The sequence below is a fragment of the Zonotrichia albicollis genome, chromosome 3, assembly GCF_047830755.1.
Source record: "Zonotrichia albicollis isolate bZonAlb1 chromosome 3, bZonAlb1.hap1, whole genome shotgun sequence".
Taxonomy (NCBI): Eukaryota; Metazoa; Chordata; class Aves; order Passeriformes; family Passerellidae; genus Zonotrichia; species Zonotrichia albicollis.
Window position 1 is genome coordinate 81,447,810 of NC_133821.1, and position 25,447 is coordinate 81,473,256.

Below are 25,447 nucleotides of genomic sequence, written 5' to 3' on the forward strand. Positions count from 1 at the left end.
CTTTCCAGGGTTGTTGTTCCAATAAATGACTTTGAACTGGCCTGAAACCTGCCTGAAGAGACCTTTATGGAGCACTGCAGCAATTCTTGCTGCTTCACAATTGGACCCTGTCCCTCCAGGCCTGCAGCAAATTTCAGCAAGGCTTCCCATTATATACAAGGATTTCAGTTATCTGATGAATCCCTCTCCCATCTTTTTAAAAAATGTAGAAGCTATTAAAGTGTGTTTTTAATGGACTTTTATTTTAAATCTGGTCTGTCTTTTTTGTCTACAACAGAAAGGTCACTGGGTTCTGACAACATTGTAATACCCTAAACAAAGTACCAAGTATGTAAAATTGTGCTCTTTGCTGGATGAGTGCCTAGTTCTATTGAAGACACAGGCATGCTAGAATTTTGATATATTTTCCACTCTTCCTTGATCTGTGTTTTGATTTCTATTTCAGGGCTACCAGAGGGACTTGGTTACCTCTTATAGGCAACTTCAGAAAGTGTCTGAATAGCTGAAGGCATCCTTTGTTTAAAATCAGAGAAGATGGGTATAATGTGGCCATGCTTTTTGGGAGACTTGGCCTCTGCCTTGGCACTGAAGAGCTGCTTGTGTAAGGTTTGGCCATGTGGGGAGCCCAGCTGTGCCAGCGGTGGCTGAATGCCTGGTGCAGGCAGTGTTGCTGCCTTGGCTGACAGTGGGAGCTGCTTGGTCAGAGCTGTTAGGTAGGACACTGTGTGCTGTGGGGAATGACCTAGTCTGTAGCTGCTGCTGCCTGGCTTTGATGGGTTTGGTGTGTTTTATCACAGAATCAGCCGGGTTGGAAAAGACCTGTGAGATCATGGAATCCAACCTATGACCAAACACCATCCACACCACTAAGTGCCACATTCAGTCTTCCCTTAAACACCTCCCTGGGCTGGCCATTCCAATATATGCACACTCTTTTCTTTATGAAGAATTTCTTCCTAATGCCCAACCTAATTATTTCACTCCTGTTTTGTTAGTGAGGTTGTCATCTTATTAAAAAGCAAGAGCTGAGCAGACCCCTCCCACAGAGCCATCTTCCTCCAAATATATCCAGTCAATATGTTTTTTGTAGCTCTGTTGATTTTAATCAGTCAGTTGCCCCTGAAAATAGGTCAGAACCTTCAAAAAACACCATCTGGAAGGTTTCCTGAGTATGTTGGAAAGCTGTCGTCAGATGACAGTGTGTTTATATATGTTTAAGTGGCATTTGTTTGTTTTCATTTTGTCCCGCTGCCTCTTGTGTTTTCATTGGGCACTGCTTGGTCTTTTCCACACCCTGACCGATGAGATATCCCTGAGCCTTTTCCCAGCTCTTTCAGCCTTTCTTGTATGCAGATACTGTGAAAAATCAGGAGGAAATTGTCTTCCCCTCTCAGGTGAACTTTAGTGTTTCTGGATGTGCTAGAAAAGCACAATAAACCTCACAGTGTTCCTGCTTAAGCCTAAGACTATTTCTCATTTGAAACTTGATCGTTATGGACTTTAAGCTCCAGATAATTGATTTGAGTGAGGTTTGAAAAGGAGAAAGCAGTGTAAAAAGCAGAAGGGAGATAAGATAGGGGGGTTTGATAGCTTGTGTTGCTGAGGGGTTCTGCAACCTTCTACCAGTTGAGAATTTTTAAAAACAGTTTTGACCAGCTTTTACTGCAGGAGTCCACCTTTCTGCTGACTGATTGCAGTGTATCTGTTCTTGAGTAAAACTTTTAAAAGTGAGAACCTGAAGCATTCAGAACTACTACAAGCATTAAGAAGTATAATCAGTAAACTAATGTAATTTCTAGTTAGTGTTATTATAAGGAGTTGTGATTCCTTAAAAACATTTTCTGTCATTGCTGGACTCTGTTTTTACTTGGGTAAATATAATACTCTAGTATTTTTCAGAGATTTATTTAATCTGGACTGGTTTGGCAGTACAGAGTTTTCTTGCCCATCGCCGGGTGATTCAACTAGTGCTACTTGCTAATACTGAAAAACAAAACTTGTAAGTGTTCTTGAGGGCCACATGGTAGCAAGACATGGGATGTGTAGCTCCTTGCTGGTCCTCTGCCATCATATGAAAAAAAATCTATGGGATGAAACTATTTTAACATTCCCCATGGTCCCTTCCCCTTCCACACACAGGTAACAGAATTCATACCTGTTTTGTCTATGTATCCATGAGAGCAAGGGTGGCTTTGGGTATCACTCACAAATACAGGAGGAAGTTCAGCACCTCAATTTCAAGTGTAAGAAGCTGATGATTGTTTACTGCTGTTTGTCTTTGGAACATAAAGACATGTGGATGATGACTGGGAGGTTTTTCAGGTTCTCTGTTTGTTAGTGGCATGACCAAGTAAGTGTTTTGTAGTCTGGAAAGGTGACCAAATGAATGGTCTGTGCATTTCAAACACAAATACAGGAACTTTCTCCCAAGGGAATAAATAAGCTTTCAATAGAATTGGTTCATGTTGACACAGTGTGGGTGTGATTATCTAGTGCTGCTGTGGAAAAAGGACCAGGTGTTTGGCAGTTCAAGTCACTGCTGCGAGCATTTGCCATGACTTACACTGTTGTGATCCATTTTCCATGTTTAGCTTTGTAAAACTGTTCTATGGGATATGCTATCTGCTAATGTGCTTCAAAACAGTATATCATGAGAGAAATATGTGACATGGATATTTCTTACATTTTTCTACATTTATAGGTTTCCAGAATGTCTGAGTTGAGTTAGTTGGAAGGTGATGTTTTCATTTGCAGACTCTTAGGTGATGAATGACTGTTGTCTTTATGATTTATGACTGCCAGAATTTTGTGTGTGTTTGGCAATATTTTGTCAGCCACTCAAGAGACAATTGTGTGCAGAAGCAAGACAGAACTACTCTGCTTGCTGCAGGCAGTAATGGGGGAATATGATGCTTTGAAACAAGCTTAAAGAGTACATTTGGCAAAGGTAAGTACCTACAGTACAGAAAGATGTGCTAGAAGCTCCAAGTGCATATCATAGGCAGACAACTCTGGTGATAACTTCTGTGCATAAGAAAGAAAATGATTGTTTTTTGTTAAAGGAAGAAAGTTTAAAAATTGAGTCTTCAAAAATCTTCAAATTAACTCTGGCAAAATTAAGTCTTCATGTTGATGTCTACTGGTTCCTTTGTTAAAGAGTGCATTCAGAAAATAGTTTGCCTGACATATCATTCAAGCATCTCTTGCATTCATAGCACCATCATGTAGTTCTGTTTTTCACTAAGGGTTTTCTGGCTGTCCATAGGCAGCAGAGGGATAAAGGCTTAATTGCAATCACTGCAGCTGCACTTGTAATTAAAACTGCCCACTGATCAGAATTACACATTGGTTTAATGCAGCCTTAAGTTCAATAACAAGGAAATAATGATTCTTCCTATTTGATTCATTCATTTTTAATTATCTGTTGGGTATTATTATGCACTGATAAAATAGATTAACCTGGGAAAAAAACTTGCACAACCTTTCGGAATTTCTGTCTTTTAACCTTGTGCTCTTGTGCATTGTGATCTGCAGAGGACAGGGAGGTTTCATTGAGGACAGTGTTTTAACATTTGGCAGTGCCTGGATATTTGGCTGAATTTGAGTGAGAGGGAAGACTATTTGATTGCTGCAGGTTTGTGGAAATTTCAGGCATGAACAGAATTTCTCGATGAACAAATGAGTCTTTATTGCCAAACAAGCCTCAAGCTGCCAGTGAGCAACTCTGATGGATCTTGTGCAACAGGTGGACGAGTGTGTGAATACACTGCTGTCCTCCTCTGAGTAAACTTAATTGTACCAAAAGTAAAGCTCATTTGCTTATTCTACTTCAGACAAACCAAATGACTCTGAAGGAGGGTCTCTTTTTACATATTTGCAATTTAAGTTGTATGATATTGTCAATCACACACCTTCTGGCTGTATTGAATTTCTTGGATCAAACCTGCAAAAATTCTGTGTGTGGAGCAATTAGTTTTTTGCAGACATAGTAGCAGGCTCAAGCATGAGGATTAACAAAGCATTGCAAGTATGTACCATACACACAGTGTCTGATCCTTGGCCCCAAATGGGCACTGAGTCAGAAGCACTTGCCCTGTGGTAAGTGATTCATAATTGGTAAATCTTCAGCTGGAACTTGGTGGGGAAAAAAATTATTGCCAGCAGTTCCTTCCATGAGACATGAACAAAAACTTACCTACCACCACAAAAATATGACCTGGTGTGCTCTTCCTAAATTTACTTTATTCTAATAGGTGACTATCCAATTGTGTCTCCCTCTCAAAAATACGTGGGAATGTCACAGTTCACAGATGAGCATTGCTGTGAGGGAGATGCTTGTTAGCATTCATTGTTATGTTTGCCTTTTGAACATGCATGGCTTTCAAGTTGCATTTCCCAGTCTGGGTTGTATTCATGGTGTGTGATTTTGTTTTTCTTTTTAGTGGACTATATTGTGGAATATGACTATGATGCAGTGCACGATGATGAGTTAACAATCCGAGTTGGGGAGATCATCAGGAATGTGAAAAAACTGGAAGAAGAAGGATGGCTGGAAGGGGAGTTAAATGGCAGAAGGGGCATGTTCCCTGACAATTTTGTGAAGGTGAGTTTTCTGCATTGCCTTGGTTTTACTGTGGTGGTGTGGCTGGGTCACTGTTACTGAAATAGCTGGAATACATAGACGTTGTATTTGTAACAGGATGGTTTTTTATAATGGGAAGACATTCAAGGTGCTAACATTTTTTAATATGCTTTTGTAGATTTTTTAAAATTAACTTCTGTTGTCTGTTCTTACTTTAGCATTTATTTTGGCCTGTATCCTTGAATTATGTGTTCTGTGTCACTCTGACTTCAACCAAATTGTCTGTAGCCATGGTTATCTGCTTTAGTGGGATGAACTGATTAAAAAAACAAGAATATAAAAAAACCCTAAACCTACCCCTGCATAAGACATCCAGCCATGAGAGAGTTGGCAAAGTGGGGTCACAGCTCATCTATAATGAAAAACTGCGTCCTCAGTTTTGTGAGGATCCACATCCTCAGGCTTTGCTGATGTGGATTTTTCAGCCTGGATCAAGCTGCTTTATTTGGAGGGGCAATTCTGTTTTACCCTGGACTCTGCTGCTGGCACTGCCTTTTTTGTGACTCTGCAAACTCCTTGGTGTAACACTTCCACATAGTCCAAGCGAATGTAGGTATTCCTGCCCCTTTTGAAATGAAATTAATTCCTTTCAAACCAGAATTGTCCATTGTATCTTACTGTGATACTTTCATGTTGCGAAAACCTAAGGGGATATTGGTCCAGTGCTATAAACACTTTTTTACACTTACTTTAAATTTGACAATTTTTCTGAAAAATTGAAATTATTATTTTCTGATTTACTGTGAGGGGTTTTAAGATTTTCCTTTTAAAACTGGTGGGGGGGTCTCCTACCAAGGGAAAGTTTGTACAAATGCTTTTCACTTGTCTAACATTTTCAAGTTGTTGGTAGTTTAGTTCAAAGTCATTTTTGGGTTTTGAGTCCTGTATAAATAGTAATTTGACCTCAAGTGGTGTTTGATGATCACTGTGCTGATGTTCTTAATTAGCTTTCAAGTGCTGTGTAGAGAAAAAGCATCAGCCTCGGCTCTTTTCTGCTCTGTGTGTCAGCAGCTTGTCCTGGGTCAGATGTGACACGTTTCTGTGTTAATTACCATGCTTGTTGGATCTTTTCTTCCCCTTCTGCAGCTGTGGCTTTTATAAATTTTGTTTAAAATTATTTCCATCCTGACATCTCAGCTGCAGGTGTTTTTAACTTTCCAGCTGTTTATATGTGCATGGCATGGTCGGATGTCCTGAATTACAGAGGACAGTCAGTTTTCTAGAAGGTGTAGGGGTTTGGAGAAGCAGAAGGGAAGTTGTGTAGAAGAAAATGATCACTTTTGTTTCATGACAACAGGGGTAACTTGCCTTCTTGGTGCTGGACCTGAGTGTAGTTATGAGGCTGATGTTGGGAACTTTTCTTCAAGATAGTGTGTTTAGGCTGGAAGGCTGTTGTGTAGTGGTGAGATCAGGGAAAGCATTAATTGCTAGGGACGTGAAAGTTTGTGTTTTCTTCATGGTTAATTTAATTATAGTTTCTTTGTAAAAGTTAATTTACAGATAGTGATAGTTTGAAAGACTATTTCTGGGAAAGCTGTTGCAGAAAAGTGTTTTGGTGGTGTGTTGTTGTTGGTTTGGGAGGAGGCACAACAAACAAACATTCTCATTTGCTGCTGTGGTGGGTTGTTGGATCATGCTGCAGGATCTAGGGGCTATTTCTGTGACCAGACTGCTGCAAGTACCAAGCCTCAGCAGCTAAACTCAAATGCCTCTTGTTGGCCTGGTGTGCTGCTAACACCTGCAAGGTGTGGGTGGCCTGCTGGAGGGGGTGGAAATGAGCTCAGGCAGGGCTGGACTTTGGCCCTGTGAATGAGGAAAGTCCCTGGAGAGATGGATTTATTGGTTTGCTGCTGAGAGCAGCCACCACCATTGGGAGTGGTAAGAACAGTGAGGATGCTGACAAGAAATGAGTATTGCTGACTTCTCATGACCCACATGAAAGGGAAGGAGCACAGAAGTCTGAAAGAGGACAGAAATGTGACCAGAGAACACAAATTGCTGTGGGCAGTACTAAGGGTTGCACCAAGTTTTACAGGGTTGGTTGCAAAATTCTGGGGCTCTACTTAAATATTTATCACTTCCTGAAAGGATCATCTTACTCTCCTGTTATGAGTGTAATTTCATGCATTAAATGAGGATCTGGCCTGAATGCATTATGTGGTTAAATTTGTGGCTTATTGGTGTAATATATATATACACAGTGGTTTGTTATGAATTGAACTGTGGCCAGGATTTAGCTTCTTCATGGATGGTAAATTTTAATTTGCGCTGATCCGTAAAAGATTAAAATTTGAAGCTGAAAGTGCACGTATTATCCACTAGATTTGCCTTCATGTGTAAAATTTAAAAATATAATAAATATGACAGATTGAACTGGGTAAAGACAAGCATGTTTTCTTTTTAAAATGTTAGATGCTATTAGAGAAAATGTTTTTTTTTAAATAAATAAAAGCCTTTGATTTTCATCAACTGGAAGAGAATTGGGAGAAGGTTCTAATTCAAGCTAGTTGGTTTTGGCTAATTTTTTTAGTTTGTCTCTTCTTCATCCTGTGTGAGGGCAGGAAAAGAGCTTGTTGCCTTGGTGCCAGCTGCAAACTGTCCTTGGCTGCTGGGCAGTGCAAGGCTGCTTCTTGCCTGTTAGAAGGACAAGCAGAATGTGGACAGGAGGATTATTGCTGCATGCTGCCTGAATATGTTGAATGCCCCAGATTCAGACTGTATCCTCACTGCTAAAGCAGATCAGTCCCCTTCTGTTCCCTCCTTCTGGGCTCTGCCCATACACAGGATTTACTGTCATTTTATGCCACTTCTCATGCTTTGACAAATGCATCTTTTCTGTCTGAAGTATGACTAAGTGCTGTCAGCTTCATTTTGGGTTGTTAAAGCAGGAAATAGATTTTTGATTATGTCTTCCTTTTATTTCTCAAGTCTTCTAAATATGCACAATAATTTTAAATTGTGATGGTAGGCTTGTTTTGTGCAGTGGTAGCAGTTGGGTCTTTGCTGTCAGAAGTGCAGCAGAGAAAGCTGAGACTGTGGTTTTAACTGGGTTAATTTGTTGTACAGTGTGGGTGTACACTAAGCACTATGTGACTGAAGCACTCCTGTGGAGAAGGGAATTGATGGAAGCTTCTTGTGGATACTGGTGTAATGGTGATGCTTGGTACCTTATAACATCATCTGGTAACTTTTTGGTTGAGTTTTAATGGCTTCTACTGAAGCCTTTTCCATATTGATGGGGAGATCCTGGAGAACGACCAGAGCTTGGTGATGTCTGGTTCCTGGTGCCAGCTGGGACCAGGATGTTTTCTGTGAGCCCATCACTTGCTGGGTTAATGAGCAGTCTGAGGTGGTCTGTCCCAAAAGGTGCAGCTCTTGGTGCTGACTTGTATCATTTTGCTTTAAAAGAAAGAGAACTGGTAGTCTCAGTTAAAGGGAACCCCATAAAGCTTCTGAAACATCCTCAGATGCTTCTGTGCAGTGCCACTGAGTGGGGTGGGCAGTGGGAGGTGTTGTAAAAGTTGGCTGTGAACTCTGTGTGTGGGATGTCCAAAGCAGTCCTAAAACCAGGAGATGGTGGTAAATGTACAGTTGAATACAAGCAGGTTAAAAAAACAGTGCAGGCAAAAAATTACACTGCCTACTTGTGAAGCTCATTTCCTTGAATTCAGTTTTCAGTGCTGCAGCTTCTTAAAGATGTTCTTCCTGTATTGCAGAGTTGGGTTTTGGAGTGTACATGTTTCCAGTGTTATTAACAAAACCTTGTCTGAAATTCCTGTTAAACTGTGTGCATATCCTCTTTGAGTGGGGTTGAAATAGAGTTCTTGTTTCTGACATTGTTATTGCCATTTATCATCTTCTTCCTGTATGGGCAATTTAAAATAAACAATTTTATAAATTCCTGAAAGGATTTAGCAATGGAAACTAGCAGACTTTTATTGTTTTCTTTGAGAGCAGCTTTTCCTTTCTAAAATCCATCACGGTGAAAAATGTGCACACATTGGTTTGTTTCCAATGTAATTTAGAGAAGTGTAGTAATGCTGTTAGATGGCATGTGTGAGGTTTTTTGAGATATTAATGTGTGTGAAATGTGGAAGACTTTTTGATTTTGGGTTGGGTTTTACCTCTGTTTGCTTCTAGACTTTATATTGACTTTACTTTCAGTTCTGTGAAAGTAAAGGTTAAGAGTCCAGGCCTCCTCTCCTTAAGGAAATTCCCCAGACCTACCTCTTTTCTCTGGCCCAATGAGTCTTAACTCCTTTTTTGCATTTACTTTGACCAGATGGACTAAGATTCGTTTTTGTTGATTTATTTGTTTTGAGTAATTCTGTTCACTCTCCAGACACCTGTTGTGTTGATAACTGGAAGTGTTGATTTCATATTCATCCTTCTGCTTATTTTCTTAAGGTTTTTGTCTCTACATAGCTGAGGAGTTTTTTTTAAGAACTGAAGTTCCTTGTTTTATTTCATTTATTGCTATCTTAGTTTTGTAAATAGTTGTATTGTGAGTAATAGGCTTTACATGGTAGTAAAACCAGTTTGATCATAAGCTCAGGGCAGTAACTCGGATGAGGGAGGAGCAGAGCATAGATTAATCAGTAGCTTTCATCGGTTGAGGCAGAGGAGTTTGCCAGCAGGCTCTGGGGACGTTTGGGTGAGTGGGCTGGGCACTGCTCTGAGCGAGTGTGGGCCATGCAGCCCCTCAGCCCTGGTGCTGCTGCAGGAGCAGCCTCCTGCCTGCACAGGTGGGAGCAGCTGCTGCTGCTGCTCTAGCACCGAGCCTGGAGCCTCTCCAGGTTAACACGTGAACTTTGCTCACTGTGACATTTTTCTTCCTCCCCCCCTAAATAAAAAAAATCTGCAACACTGGGCGTGTTCGAGCAAATATGTCCTTGGAAGTGGTAAGCTTGTTTAATTTTCCTTATGTTTTTAACATCAAATATTGTAAACAGACTTTGTGTTTCGGGATAGTGAATGGAGACAGCATGAATTTAAAAATTATGCTTGCAATATGATTTTGAGAGTTTATTTAGTATATGGTGTAAATTCATGGTCTTAGAATTGTTTGTGTAATAAAATTACTTGGAGTTGGTTTAGTTCATGTCCCCTTCTGTAGTATAGGGAGATGCTTGGAGATTGCAGACAGCTACTTTGCTTGCAGAAAGAGTTCTTTTCTAAAAGGATGATTTGTTTTTAGTTGATTCTTTATATTCAACTTCCTGGTATGTGTGTTTGTGAAAACAAAACACAGCCCAAGCCTCTTTTGTTCCCTTTTCATCACCCTTAGATGAACACTTTAGAGTAGCACAGCTGAACTACCTTCTTAAGCCTGTGTTTGCTGCCTCTGTCCTGTATTATCACTGTTGGCATGCTGGTAAACACAAGTATACTCTGAGCCAGTGAGAGAAGTTTTGGCTGAAAGCTCCTTCAAGCATTGCATCTTCCTTAATTACTTTTTAAAAATTGACCTCACCCAGAACTTTAAACAGGACTTATGGAGTTGGGAGGGATCACAGGCAAGACAGACCCTTCTAGGTTAGTTCTAATCTGGGCATGATTAAGAAGTGTAGTAACATCAGTTAAAAAAGCAGATGAATAAATAACCCTTTAAAGCAATGGGTATAGGTTAAGCCATATTTAGTTTGAAATAAATAGGATGTATTTAAGAACTAGAATAAAATACCTATTTCCAAAATGTTGGCGTCTGCTCCTTAAAGTATTCTGTCCACAATCTTTGCATCCAAGTAAGGCTTGGGGAAAGCAAGATATACAGCAGTTTATCAGTCCTGTTGGTCAAATTCCATTTCAGTTTATACAGCATTTTGGTTTGCTTTATTATTGTTTTGAACAAACTGTCACCACTAGCAGTGGGTTGTGCAGGGATGTGACAGAGCGCTCAAAGCAGCACTGCTTCCCAGGCAGAGTAGGCTGCCCTGCTGGTAAGGAGATGTTTGCTTCAGAGCTGGCAGTTCTTGTTTCTCAGAAACAAAGATTACATGCAAGATTGAAAGCCATATTAAGTAATTTCAGTTTCACTGCTGAGTTCATGAGAGAAACCCTGGGCTCTTTGTCTTCAGGCAAGGAGGGAAGCTGAGCACTCAGGCTGGTGCTTTAACACCTGTTGCCAGTACTATGATGTCAACCCATTGTTCCTGCTGATTTTTCTTCAGGCTTTTGGGAGAAATAGGGCCACTGGAGGAGAGTGTCATTTCAGGGGGTGCCTTGTGGGTTTGCCTGAGCAAATCCTGCACCTGCTAATCCCATCCATTGGCACATGCCTGAGATTTGTGAGAATGGTGATAATGATTCCTGTGCTTGTGGGGTGAGAGACCAGTTTCTGCTATCCAGCTGTTTTGGCCGGAATAAACAAGGAAACAGTTTTTTTCCAGTTGGAAAGTTGATAATTGGCTTGGGTGAGCCTTGCTTAGGATGTGGAAACTATTGTTTCTAAAAACAACAGTAAAGAAAATTAAATCAGCTGAAAACATTGACAGATATAACGAGTGGCACAGATATGTCAGCATTTTCACTGTCTTTCAGAGCTCACCATAATTTATTCCTACTCCTGTGATTTTCCAGTTGAATCACTGGATTGACTGCCTGGGTTCAGACCAGTTGGGTCCCAAGCCTGTGAAGTCCCTTTGTGATGTGACTGTGTCTGTCATGAAGAGGGGAAGTCTGGAAGTGTGTTTGATTTAGCAGTGTAGAGCTGCTGGTGCTGACCCAGCTCTGCCCACACAGCCATTTGTGGGCACCCGTGTGTCAGGCTGTCTTTTCAGCTGTCACCACATCCACACAGGAATTTCCTTTGTTGCTGTTGGTTGGGGATGTGTGAATTATTTCATATTCCAAGGCAGTATAAGTGTCTTGTTTAGTAAGAAATAGCATGCAAGTGAGTTGACTATTTGAAATATTTGTCTTGATGGACTGTTGGATCTGAAGTGTCACAGATGCCTTCCTCAAAAGTGAGCTATTTAACTGCAGGAAATTTGTTGAAATGATATGCCCCTTTCCTTGTCCAATATGACCTGTGCTTTAAGATGTTGAAAAAATCACCTGAGAAAAAGATTTCACTTTGCATTCACAAACTATTGTTATTGTAAGAATAAAAATCTGTGGTGTTGTGAAGTCTTCAGTGGCTGAATGTGAACACAGAATAGGGAAAACACTGGTGATTCTTGTAATATTTAGTATATTTTCAAATATGGAATATATATATATATGTTGATACTGTGATGTCAAGAGCATGAGAGAAATGGAAAAAGCTCCTAAGTTTTGGCTCAGTGGCAGCACTGATATGGAACTTTAGGGAACTTAAAGTGCTGTTCTGAAGGACATCAGGATAAAGTGTGATTAATGTGATTAATGACCTGTGTGAATACTGCTTAATATGCTAATCATTCCCTCTGATTTGAGTTATCCATGATTGTTGCTTGTACCTGTTCCTCTTGCTTTCCTAAATGCCATATCAGCTTGTGATGTTCTGGGGGAGCAGCACACTCCTGGATACTCCCGAGCTGCTCTGATAGAGCATGATGGTTTGTGTGGAAGGGGCAGCAGGTTTCTACATGTCCTTATTCATGTAATCACGTGAAGCAGTCTGCTCCTTTGTTCATCCTTATTTAGTTGTTACATTTGATTCATGTGTAATTTTATAGCTTTCTCTCCAAGCACAGGAGCAAGGCAACCATTCCCTGCCTAGAGGCTGCAAACAGGGTGTGCTTCATCAGGAGGTGTTTGCAACCATCACTGAGTAAACTGTGCCAAGTATTGCTCAGGCAGCAGAGACTGAGTGGGCTCGTGCAGGAACATGACTTTTAAATTTAGACTTTCCCTGTGTACAGAAGTCTAAAATGCAGCTATAAATGTGCACTCTGGAATTAGCATATGTAATAAGAACAAAGAGGTCAGTTATCCAGGTACTGTTTGCTGTAATGTTTGTTACATCCCAGGAGGCTCTGGCTGCACATTCCAGCCATGTAATTGTAGTCCTTTGCCATATGCCTCATAAATCAACGTGTGTGTACACCCAACACAGTTAATGTTAAATCAGTCGGTTCTTTTGCTTTTTATGAGCTGGAATGAAGTAATCTAAGTGTGAACTTGAAGCTTAAGCCTGCACAAGGGTAGCTCATCTCTGTCCTGTCATCTCTTAATGTTTGCACCAGTTGCGATTTTTTTTTTGTTTGGCTGCTCATCATTTTGGAGGGGGAGGTTAGGTGTTCTCTACTGTAGTGCTTTCAGTATTGAGTTTCAAATGTATGTGTTCCTTGAACATTGGCTTTATTCAATATTTTGAGCTGATCTGAAAGTTTATTGTGGTAAATATTTTCTAGGTTTAACAAGCTTTTTTGATGCTCTTCACTTTGTAAAAATATATTTTGGTGTATGTAAGTGAATTCATTAGCTCTGGACTTGTTGTAATAAGCTTTTGAATTCTTGGAAACTGATGGTGATAAGCATGTTACATAGATGCTTTCAAAACAGGACCAGAAAGCAAGATGCATTTTCAGTTAAAACTGTTAGTTAATGTATGAATCTCTGGTAATGCCTAATCTTTAAACCTTTTCTAATCTCCACTGAGACTCCAGATTTATACTTTTAGCCCTTGTTTGACAATCTCTTAAGTATTTAATTTTGTGCCCTGGGCAAGACTTGTGGAGGGATGTGGATGTGTCAGTGTTTTAACTTGTGGCCATGAGTGAAATGCTGAAGGTCTTATAGGGAATGCAAAGAGATGGTGCCTTGGAAAAAGGATGCAGGGAAGAAGAAAGCTGGGTGCAACAGAGTGGAGGCAGAAAGACAGGATGATGGTGAGCAGGAACTAGGGATGTTCTGAGTTGAACATCAGGGTGAACCTGTAGTGGTTACTGGATCCCGCATTTCTCTGGACCAGCAGGAGAGGCAATTAACTGGGAGAAGGGAAAGAAATGTCTTCCAGCCTTCCCCTGTGGGGAAGAAGACAAAACACGTGTGCTGTGGGAGCTGGAGCTCTGTCTTGCCTTCTGCCACGTGTGGTTCTTGCTTTGATTGATCTGAAGCACTGTTTTGTGGCTGGTGGTTGACAGGACATTAATTGTTATTCTATAAAACAATTACAAGAAATATAATTAAATTTTCATGTATATGTATTAGCAAATATAATAGAGAAGAAATGCAATCAGCATTTTAAAACAGTTTTATCCGGCTATGACAACACCATAAAATATTCTTAAGGTATTCTTTTCAGAAGTATTTTAAAATGAACTCTTTTCTAAATTAAATGATTGGGAAACACTGATGTAAAGATCTGTGCTTCCTCTAGTTACTCCTGTTAATTTAGGATTCCTTGCTCTGCTGTTGGTAGACCTGGTGAGCTGACTGCTGAGCTTTCCTGCATCTAGGCTTTCAGGTTTTGTTTGAGGTCTCTTTGCATTTTGCCAACATTAACAAGACTTCATGTCAGATTCTGTTTTGACACTTGCTTGGTGCAGAGTTTGTACATATACAATTCTCCATGAAAAAATTGAATTATTTGTATATATAAAAACTATATGCATGTATTTTTATAATCTGTATTAAAATCTGAAACTTTGAGCCTACTTCTACATTACCTCTATAGAGTGTTCCTTATGTAGAAAGTTCAGCTTTTTCTCTGCTCTTGACCTTCAAGTATCACAATTATTTGATGACTCAGGTTTTAGTTTGTAAATCTGCAGCAATTCAGTTCATTTTTTTATGCTTCCTGGAGATCCCACTTACTCCACATGTTGCATATTGTGAGAAAGAAGTGATGGCTTGCCTGATGATTGTTCTCCTCCCACACAAGGAGACAGTATGTTTAAAAGATCTATATTTAGCATAGATTATAACACATGTAAAAATATTGGTAATTTGTTAAGCTGTGTTATGTGATGTGGGTGTGGTTTAATAGAAAGCAACAGGTCAGACTGTGAAGAGACAAAGGCAGGGAGTGATGCTGCCTCTGTTAGTTCAGTGTGATGGAGGGTCAGCACTTAAACCCAGTGATTCACTGTTAAACATTCCCTACCTACTTCAACCTTAAATTAAGCCCCCCAAAATCAACCCATGACACCTGTTGCACTCTCCAGGAGGTAAGTTGTCTTGCAAAAAAAAAGGTTATCCATTTTGTCTGTTGTTCAGATGGTAGCTGCTTTCATCTTCAGGTGATTTGTTTCTATTTTCAAGAATAATATTTAATTCTCTGGAAGATCAGGGGCAGCCTCTCACCTCTCCCAGCCAAGCTCTTCTCCTGGGAGGTGGAACCTGCTCTGATCTCCTGAATGCTCCGGGGAAGGAGCTCAGCAGCTTCTCAGCTATTTTGGTCCATGGATTTTCTTATGTTTCTCTATAGCTCAGGTAAAGTAATGGGACAGGTCGGAATAGCTGCACATTACTCATCTTTTCTTTTGTTGCCTTTATTAAATATTTTGCCTCTGGGCACCAACATTGAGGATGAGAAATCATGTTTTCTACTCAAGGTAGAGACACAGGCAAAATGAAAAGGTGTGGGATATCTGAGGTTTAAGTGACTGGAGCTCTTAAGGCTGCCCTGTGCCTGCCTGTCTGTTGCCGTTACTAAAACTGGAAATGTGGTGCTTAAATAATTAGTTATGTGAAGATTTTTGTGCTTCGGGAACTGAGGTTTCATTGCTCTTGAACAGGTTACAGATAACAATCTCTCCTCTGTAGGCAGCTGTACAGATTTTGATATATATTTATGTACAGTCACATTTTTATGTGGTTTTTTCAGGAATGGGACTTTGCAGGCTGTGAACTTGTATAAATAGAACTATTGCCTGCTTCCAATTCCTCCCTCTCCCCTAAAACAACAGGTTCAATTCTGAGTTACTTATTTTCTACTCAGTAAAATGTGAGTCGTGGGCTTAATTTGTCAGTCCATGGGTTCTTCATTGCTGTTCTGATGGAGAAGAAAAGAGATAATTGTATGTGTAGGCTCAGGCATTTGCCTTTGTGTATTATTTATCTCAGCCTCTTTAGAGATTGAGACCATTATCTGCTGCTTGATATCTTGCTTTAAAATGTACTCAGCCACGAGGAGTAATGCACATCATTTTTGCACAAAGTGATGTTACAGTGGAATTAATATAAGAAGTCTAAAGATGACTGTTCCTTGTGTAATGGCATATATAGGAGGAGATGGCAGCTGATGCCTTAATATTTGTGCTTGAAGAATCTAGCTAAGGATTTAGATTTGCTGGATAATGAACTTCTCTGTGCCCTATAATTCAGGAATAGAATTTGTATTTTTAACTCTTGGCCTTTCAGACGCTCTGACCTGCTTTCTGCATCTCCACTGCGTGCCTGATGTGAGAGCTCTTGGCTTCTGGCGAGGGAAGTGGGGAGGATGCAGCTGTCCCCGCTGGAGCCGTGGTGGGCGGGCAGTGCTGGAGGCGAGGCTGCTCCTGCTCGCCTCGGAAGTAGGTCAGGAGTGCCCGCTTGTTTTAACGGCAGCGTGAGCCTGTGCATGCATTTACATGTGTTGCATTTCTGTCTGCATATAAAGAATAGTTCTTGCATCACATATTGCTGCACGTAGAGGATTTTGAGATTTTTATTTGTAAACATACACATTTCTTTGAGGGATTATAAAACCGTGACAGATACAATTAAAGCAAAACCCACTTTTTTTGTTTGGCTAGTTAAATTTATATACTTGTTTTTTGCCTATCAGGCTGCAGTGAGTCTGTAAGTGTTGTGAAATACATGTTTAGTAGAGATTATGAAAACTTCAAACCTTTATTACTACTGCTGTAGTTCACAACAGAGCAAGTGGGTGATTGCTTCCCAGTGGAGTGTGTTTCACGCCAAGAGACAGTCTGTATTGACCTTGTACTGCCAAGTCATAACTGCATAAAATCTGTGCTGCTCATGGAAATACTGACAAGCCTTGAACTGCATTTGGACTGGCAGAATAAAAATATTCAAATTTCCAGCTGCAGTTAATGTCATATTTCCATTTTGGTTTTGCTGGCATTGGCCTCACCTCAGAACAAGATGAAGTGTCCTGGAGCTTTTTGTTGGTATTGTCACAACACAGACTCTCTCTGATAATTTGTGTAAACAAGGCTGACTGCCTTGTGAAACCCATGGACAGGAGTCTTGGGCATGTTCAGGTTGGGTATTGTGGTACCTCAGAGGTGGGACCTGTAGGCAGTGTCGTTTTGAAACAACACTGAAGTTCAAGCAAGCTGTTTGGAGTAAGAATTGCAAACTCTTATTAATGTTATTAATAGGGCATGAATTAATATTTGCATCAATAACTGTCAGTTTTGAGAGATCTTTGTGTAGAAATTACTTCCTTTGTGAAAGGAGTCATAAAGATGATACCCAGGATGAAGTTGCTGGCAGGGGTGATGGGTGTGTATGTCAGAGGATCCTGATGTGTGCTTTTGAAAATGAATCTCGGAACACCTCCCTGCTGTTAGAAGACTGATGTGAACTACAGGGTTGTGGTGTAGTGGACCTCATGCAGGTGTGGAGACCAGGGATTCCTGAATTTGTTTCAGTTTTGGTTTAATTTTAATATGGTTTATTATGCCCCAAGGAAGGATAATTAATACTGCCGTTCTTCTCTAACAATGAGAAGAAAAAAATATTCTTGCTTTACAAGAATGTTACGAAGGGCAGACGGTTAAATATGAAAAAAAAACCAGTTCCTGGCCCATTTAGTCATTGCTTACTGACACCTTCTGTAGTTCTTTGTCAAAACTAGATTTATGCCTGGCTGCTGTGGCAGAACTTTCTTGTGTGGTTGTTTTTTCTCTCCTTGCTGCAAACAGCTCCATGTGATGCTCCAGTGCAGTTTTCTGATACACAAAGTAAAACGTCACAGTCGACTCTGATTCAAACCTGGCTGGTACCAGTCCCATACTCACGTCTGCTCCTTGTAAAAATGACAGATTTGCAGTCTCTGCTCCTGTTTTTATCACAGTCACCTTGGACTTCTCCTTACATCCTCATTCCTTTGTGTGTCTTGGATTAGGCTGATTTCTCTTAGTTGTGTATTGAAGTGTTCCCAGCTTGCCTGCCCTGGCTGTGGTAGGAAGGTACAGAGAGTACCTGGTGCTGCTGGGCTCTCCCACTGTCTGGCTGTTCTTTTTGATGTCTGCTGAGGAAATTCTTCATCAGTAAATCTTCAGCCTTTGAATCAGGCAACAAGATTTTCTGTGTGTAATGACTATACACAGAATTATTTTAGATCCTTTTTTTAATGTAATTACACTGTACTTCCTGCTAAAATTTGCCATTGTCTTGTGTTAGACCCACCATACTTTCTACCTGTCACTGCTTCAGGTGGACACTCAAGCCTGGCAAGAAAGTTGCTCAGACATTCTTCTTTTTGGTTTTGGGTCTTGGGTCTTTTGTAGTTGGCACTGCTTTTGTCTGAAATAATTTCCTTCTATTTATAACCTATCCATTATTTTCCTGCCTTTGATGCTGGACTTAAAACCATATTATCTGTTTAATTCAAATTACTGATTAAGGTGGTACTTATCTCACAATATTTTCTAGCATTTGGAAGCGGTGTGTCTGTTGGTTTTTGTTATTTTTTCATCTAATTAATTAATTTTTAGAAAAAAAGTCATGTTTTGACCAAACTGCCTGTGTGGAGCTTGCCCACTTCCTTTTTGCGTCTCTGTGCTTTTTACAAAGCAACTGAAGCAGCTGCTTCTGAAGTCTTTTGCAAAGTGCTGACCTCGGGAAGGAGCCTGGAGCTGACTCCTCACTGGAAAGTGTTAAAATTGAGAAACCTGGGGAAGTACTAGTTCCTGGTGTAGCTTGGAGATTTCAGAGCCTGTATAAATTACATAGCAAAAAGAAAAAAAAAAAAAATTAAAGATCCAGGGGTAGGCAGAAGCACTCTAGGCAGATTTTCAAGTACCAGTATGTTTTTAAGATGAGCAGAATGGCCTTGTCAGCAAGGCAGCTAGAAAGGCATTTTGGAGGTGACAAACTTTTCAGCTGTAGCCAAATTTAATTGCTTGTGGTTTTATCAGACTTCTAAGTAATGGGCCAAAAACCAGCTGTAGGCCTGAGAATGACAAAATCTTTGAAATGTGAAATGTCTACTTAAATGGGAGGTAGGCAGGATACTGTGCTATTCAAGAGGAGCTGGTTTTTGGTTTGTTTTGGGGTTTTTTGAACTGGGAAGATGGCATGGATCTCAGCAGAGCTAAGATCTCCAGGGCAGAAGTCGCTGTGGAGGAAGGAGAGTAACAGCAGGAACTACTCTGGACTGTTTTCTAAAAAGCCTTTTTTATGTAATGTAGGTGAGTGGGAGGAGAAGTCCTGCTGTCTGCAGTCTTGCTCTGTTCTTTTGAGAAATTGGAAGATGCTTTGGTCTGTTTAACTTGAGGTTCATAGTATGTTTGAAAGCATCAGTGGGTGTTCAGACCTGCTGAGTTTTCCAGCTGGACAGCTACAAGTAAGAAAGCTGGGCTGTAATAGTCCAAAAAGCACCAGACAGACAGGTCCTGGGGAATATGTTTCTCATATTTTTGGCATTTTATCAATGTATGGGCTTTGTTGTCTTGAAGCTCGTGTTCAAGAGTTCACATGACAAGAGTAAGTGTGTATATATGCCTTGCCAATTCTGTTTTCAAGTATTAAATAATTTATTGCAGCTACAGCTGCAATAACTCCTGGAGTTGTTAACCAGTTGCTACTGATGGTGGATACAAGAATTGTTGTGAAGTGGATCACAAAAAGCTGCAAGTACTTGTGGGTGTTTGCATCCCCAGGGGTGCTGTGGAGCAGACAGGACCATGGATTAGGAACAGGATTCAACAGCTCCAGCTGCAGGCACAGGAGGGAGGCGAGGTGATCCATCTCCCTGATGGAACCCTTAGGGGTGCTCTGGGAACATGGGAGGATCTGAGCTGCAGGAGCTCTAAAGAGCATCTGGGATTTTAGCTGCTGGAAGCTGTGTTCTGCAATAGATGGGCCATTGATCCGACTTAATGGGTTTGTTCTTGTGCAAAGTGATGATTTCCTTCTTTCAGAGTATCTGTTCTCCAGTGGAATCCCATTAAATGAGCTGATGCAGTAGAGTGACTGTTGCTGCTTGGCCTTTTTGTCAAGAACTGGTGCTTTCATGTTTATAGGCTTTTCAGTCTTGTTTGGCACAATCAATTTCAGTGCTACCATTCTAGTTGAGAAAGATTAAGAGAGTGGGAGACTTTAACCAGAAAAATGGTATCTCTGATTTTCCTCTTAGATCTTCCCCCTCACTTGCTCCCACTCTGTTTCTTGGAGCTCACTTTCTTTTCTGCTCACATCTTTCAGCAGTGCAATTGTATCTCTTGTCTGTAAACACCTTGGAGCTTTCTGGGGCAGAGATGATCACCTAATACAGCTTTATGTATGAAAATATTGAATGGTCTGTCGTTCAAGTAATATTTATAGTCTTAAAATGTTTTCAAATAGGAGCTGTTTCATAAAAGTTGTAATATGAGACTTCTGGATTCAAAGCACCTTTTCTGAGATTTAGAGTAGATGGTTGAAATACTGCCCCCTTTTCTGAATTTTCTCAGCACATTACCTGTTTACTAACACAATTGTATGGAAAAGTCATTTATTTCAAAATTTATTACAGCCTTGAGTATGTTTAGTTGTAGGATGAAGGCCATGATTTTTGAGTATAATATGTCGTTATACCCCAAAGGGTAAGTACCTGAAATGTGTCAGTCTAAGGTGCACCTGTTTAAAACCACTGACCTCTTGGGTGATTTAAGTGGCCTCTGAGTCTGTTAAATCTCTTGTTCCAGGAAGTTAAGAAGGATGTAGAGCCCAAGGATGATGCTGTGCCACTCAGGAGGGAGAAATCTGGCAATGTCGCCAGCCTTGTGCAGCGAATGAGCAGCTATGGCCTTCCAGCAGGAGGATTTCAGCCTCATCCCCCGTCCAAAGGCTTCAAGAAGAGTACGTGGTCTTTCCAATTCCTTCAATTGTGCATGCTGCTGACGTGTATTTTAAAAATAAACATGAATTATTTAATGCATGACTTAGTTTTAAGGTTACGTGGAAAACAAGTAACATAGGAAGAAAAACTGATTCAAAGACAAATTATGCTCCTGTATGTATGGGCAGAAAGCTCAAATGTAGCTTTTAACACCAGTAATAGGGATGAATTTTCCTGTGAACAGGATTTAGACTCCTTCCAGGTGTCAGAGGGCTTTGTAACTTCATGTGAGCTCTGTTTGTATTATCAGATACGTGAATGGAGAGCTGCAGGCCTGTTCATGATCATAAAAAATTTCCTGTGGTAATTTTAAAAGAAAAGTTGAAATATGCAAACATCAAGTTTTGCAACAAATTCAAGGTTTTGACAAGAAAGGGCTGTATAGTTCAGATTCTTCCTGATAGGCTTGCTTCTGGTGTGAAATAAAGTGCAGTTAGTGGTATTTAAAAAATTAGTAGTTTTCCTTTTGTTCTAACAAACAGGATGGCAGGACTCTACCACTGGTGCTTCTGTATCTGTGATTTCTTTGTTATAATGTCAGTTTTTATATCAAGGTGACTAAAGGCTGCAGAAGAAAGCTTACCATTCCCTGCATCCAGCAAACGGGCTTGTGATTTGTATTTGGTCATACCAATCTCTTGTAAGATATTCCTTTAAATTACTGTGGCTTCCTCTGTCTGAAAAGGTTTTGAAGGCATTTATTATTTAAGCTTGCTTTTTAAAAAAGTTGAGAACTTACTGGTTCTTGCATGTTGATGCTTTGAGGTTTTGCTTATATTCCATTAGTTGTTGTTTAAAACCCTGAAACAGGACCACCACCACCTTTACAAATTTTTTGAGACTTTGTTCCAGGAAATTAAGGATTTAAAATCACTTTTTAGTGACTCTGATCTGTGTTTGCATGTTGGCAAAAGCATGTACGTGCCTGTTGGATGTTTACACAGCAGACTTTGGAAAAATCCACCCTGAAAGATTAATGCTGGTCCTAGATAAATACAGCGAGGCTCTGAAAGGGAAACAATGTGATCTTATGGGTGCTTCCACCTGGAGATACTGTAGGATTCTGTGGACGTGATCTCATACCAGTTCAGCTGTCAGCTATTGTTCTGGTCACCCTAACACTGGAATGTTTCCATATTTTCCATGTCACATCCTCATGCTGGTGACTCTGGCCAGGGTAGAAGGTACAGCTTGGTCTCTTTGCAGGGCTCTGGCTGCTCTCCTCCTTCTGGAGAAAATGGTGTTCAAGCACTTCCCTTTAGGCACACAGCTGCTCACCTGCTGCAGTGACAGTCTCTGCATTTCCATTTCACTTGCTGTTCCCTTTTTCCTGGAAGACTGTTTGAACAGCTCCTGCAGATCCTGTTTTCTATGTGCCTGGGCAATCACTTGCTTTCTAGAGCTAAGTGGTCTTTGTCTTTCTGGTTTTTCACTTGCTGAAATAAGGTTTACAATGTTAAAAACAGAGTTAAGTTTCTTTCATGCAGCTCTCCCTGAATTCAGGTATTTTTGTGTCAGGTGGGTGGTAAGCTGCAGGCAGAATTCCTATCAGTTAGATGTCTGCCTGTATTTAGCAGAAAGAAAATACAGAAGTTGTGCTAAGTAACAGCAACAAAGAGCTAAATTTGGTTTACCCTATACAAAACAAACAAAACCTGAAGCCAGGCAAGTTGTTTTGGGAAGGGACAGAATTGCCTGCAGGCTGCCAGCCCAGCAGTCCTGCAGCAGCACGTTAAGCTGGAGTTCTGTTCTCTGAGAGGACAGGTTCCCTTCCTAGGTTGTTCTAGGGATTTTCAAAAGTGGGAGGCGGTACTTCCTAAATTGTGTCACTGGAAACAGACCTCAGAGGAGAGGGAGGTTTCTGGATGTGAAATGCATCCATGGGCTCCCTCCCACTGCCATTTAGATATAATTACACTAAGTAAAGGAACACTGAGATCAGATTTATGCCAAATGGCAGTGACTTTTAAATTTGCCTTTTTTTGGTATCAGTTAATCTCCTACCAAACAGAAGCCTTGAAAGCACTGCAGGAGGCAGTAAAGACTATTGAACCATTTATTGCAATTACTCTGAACTGAGCAATCCCTCTGGGCTCGTGCAGGAGTTCCAGTGGAGGTAAAAGCAGGGTATATTATGTGGCCAATTAACGTGTTACTAGAAATAACCCATAAAGCTTCATATTTCTGGTTTATTTGTTTCTTGCTTAGATCATATACCAGCATGTAGAAAATTCTTGATTTGGTGAGCCCTCTCTCAGAAATTTTAGATGCTTGATGCCTGGCCTGTTTTGTACAGAGAATGCTGGGTGTGGTTTTCTAAGTGCCTTGCTCTGGACTTTGAACAGTGCTGTAAAAAGACAAGGATCAATCTTGGAGGCAGTGTCTGTGTTTTGAAATGTTTTTACACAGCTAATCTTAATTGCTGAAGCTTGAGTGTGGAAGGAGTACAAAGTATAAGAGAGAGAGCATGGAAATCACACAGCTCCTGTAAGCTAAGGCTTTACCACTTCAAACTTTTGATTGATATTTTCATTTAAACTGTGGCAGATTGTTTTTGAGGAGGATAGGGAGCATGCATGGGTCATAGCTCAAGATGATAATTGTCTTCAAAAGCATGCTGGCTGCTCTGTTGTGGAAAAGGTCTGAAGGCATGGCCTCTTGTTTGAAGGAGAAGTGCATAAACTGTCTGGGTTCAGCAGGAGCAGCGCTCCAGGATATGTGCAGAGTAATTAGGCAGTGTGGGTTCACACCACTGTGGCTGCAGGGCTTGAGTTCTCAGAAGCCACTTCAATGCTCTTCCCTCTCAGGATGTCATTTTGCCTTTTTAATGTCTGCAGTGCTTTAATGGTATGGGGCAAACACCTAAAAACTGCACTTAATTTTAATCTTGCCTTTGTCGAAGACTGCTAATGGACAGTTTCAATTATTAGGTGCCATACTGGCACTGAGAAAAGGTAGGGATTTTTTTTAAATCACAGATAAAAATGAGTTCAGATTTTGAAATATGAGCCCAGCAAATGTTGGCATTACCGCAGAGCTGTGGTTAGCAAGGTCCTTGTTAGAGGCCAGAAGGTCTGTGAGCTCTCCAGTGTGGTGCATAACAAAAGTTGTCCCTGCTTTCAGGATTACTTAAGGACTGGAAGCTCAAACTTGTACCTTTTCTTCCAAGTAGATACTAACTGGCAGTGATTGCCATTCCTGCAAATTTGGTTGGGAAATAGCTTGAGAAATCACCATGGATTTACCTGACTTGCTTGTGTCAACATGCTTTTTATAGCAGGTTGGTAATTGGTATACTGTTCATTTATCAGAATCATGTCTCCCTAGCCTTAGGTGACCCAAGCAAACCACAAAATCAGGATCAAAAGCTACATAGCTTTTTGGAATGGCTTCTGGGTCTTCAGGAGCAGGGTGTAGGAGGGATGGTTCTCCTTTATGAGTGTTCTTACTTCTGGTGTTTCCCTTGGATCAGGGTCCAAGAAGCGGCAGTGCAAAGTGCTCTTCGACTACATCCCGCAGAATGAGGATGAGCTGGAGCTCAAGCTGGGGGATGTGATTGACATCATTGATGAGGTAAGCTGTTCTACAGAGCTGGTCATTCATGTGCTGAGAGTCAAACCACTTTTTTGGCTGATTATTTGTATTACAAGCTTGTTGGGAAGATAGCATGGGAAGTAGTGATTTTGCTGCTAAAATTAAGAATTCTGGAGTTTTCTCTCAGGATCTAATACTAAAACTATATATGCTAGATGTTTAGAAGAAATATTTTATTGTCACAGTAATAAACTGTGATCTATTACACAGATTCATTGTTTGAAAGGGTTTTGCAGTTCTTTGGCCCTGTCTGTGTGATCCTTGGCTTTAGGATGCTTTGTGGTAAAACTGTTGGACCAGTTTCTTTAGGCAGACATACTCCAAATTGGTACAGGTGAAAAATGTTATTTGACTTGATTTCCCAGTTCCAAGTTCTCTTGTAGACCCATTGAATTGGAATGGTGGTTTCTTATCTTTTCTTATGCATGTGCTTCCTTGGTGGCTGTTCCATTCAATAGCAGTGGTGGGAAGCTTGTATGTGTCAGAGGAGTGTCTCTTCCAAATGTGAAATCTTTCAGGGAAACTGTGGAAAAGATCAGAGTGATTGTGGAAGGAACATTTTTAGAACTCAGAGGAAAACTTCTGCACAGCAGGCTCTGACCTTCCCTGGTGCCGTTTCTTCCTCCCTGAAGCTCTGAGAAGGGAGAGTGAAGTTTTCTTTCTAGCCATGTGCTATTGGTGGTGCTTTTTAAGTAGCTTTGTAAGACTGTGTTTCGTGTGCATGACCCTCTTTGGAAGAGAGTGCTAACCTGACAGTTGCCAGGAAGGACTCTTCTATTTTCCTAGCAAGGAAAAAGCTATGTCCTTAGATGCATTTGTACTAATACTTCCAAAATTTAATATTTGAGAGTAAACAGAGCAAGTGACTTGCTAAACCTGCTCACTGAACTTGCAGTTTCATAAATGCCTTTGTGTGTGGGTGTTTTTTGAGGAGTGTTCCTGGGTAACCTCAGCACTTTAATTTGTGGATGGTGCCTGCACTGGCAGTTGTGACTGGATGGTCCAGTGTAAGCATTCATGAGAGAGCACATGTAGTGAACTATTGTGGAAACAACTATTTTGCTTGCATGTGTTGGCATCCGGAATTATTTTCAGAGGGGAGTGTGCTGTCATGTACCAGAGATGACCAAGTAACCAAACAGAATAAAAAAATCAGAGCATTTCCTCATCTGGTTTCTTAAGGAAGTGTGGATTATATTTTATTATTTAGATTTTTTGCTGTTAGT

At 40.6% G+C, this 25,447-nt stretch overlaps 1 protein-coding gene across 3 annotated transcripts in view; it reads left to right on the top strand.

Annotated features, from left to right (window-relative positions):
• Window positions 1-25,447, top strand: part of CD2AP (CD2 associated protein) — a 77,873-nt gene that overhangs the window by 17,002 nt on the left and 35,424 nt on the right. For all 3 annotated transcript variants that reach the window (XM_074538008.1, XM_074538010.1, XM_005485084.4), the window contains 3 exons: window positions 4,443-4,603; window positions 20,434-20,587; window positions 24,100-24,200. In XM_074538008.1, the coding sequence (XP_074394109.1) occupies window positions 4,443-4,603; window positions 20,434-20,587; window positions 24,100-24,200 (416 nt within the window). The remainder of the gene's footprint in view (window positions 1-4,442; window positions 4,604-20,433; window positions 20,588-24,099; window positions 24,201-25,447) is intronic.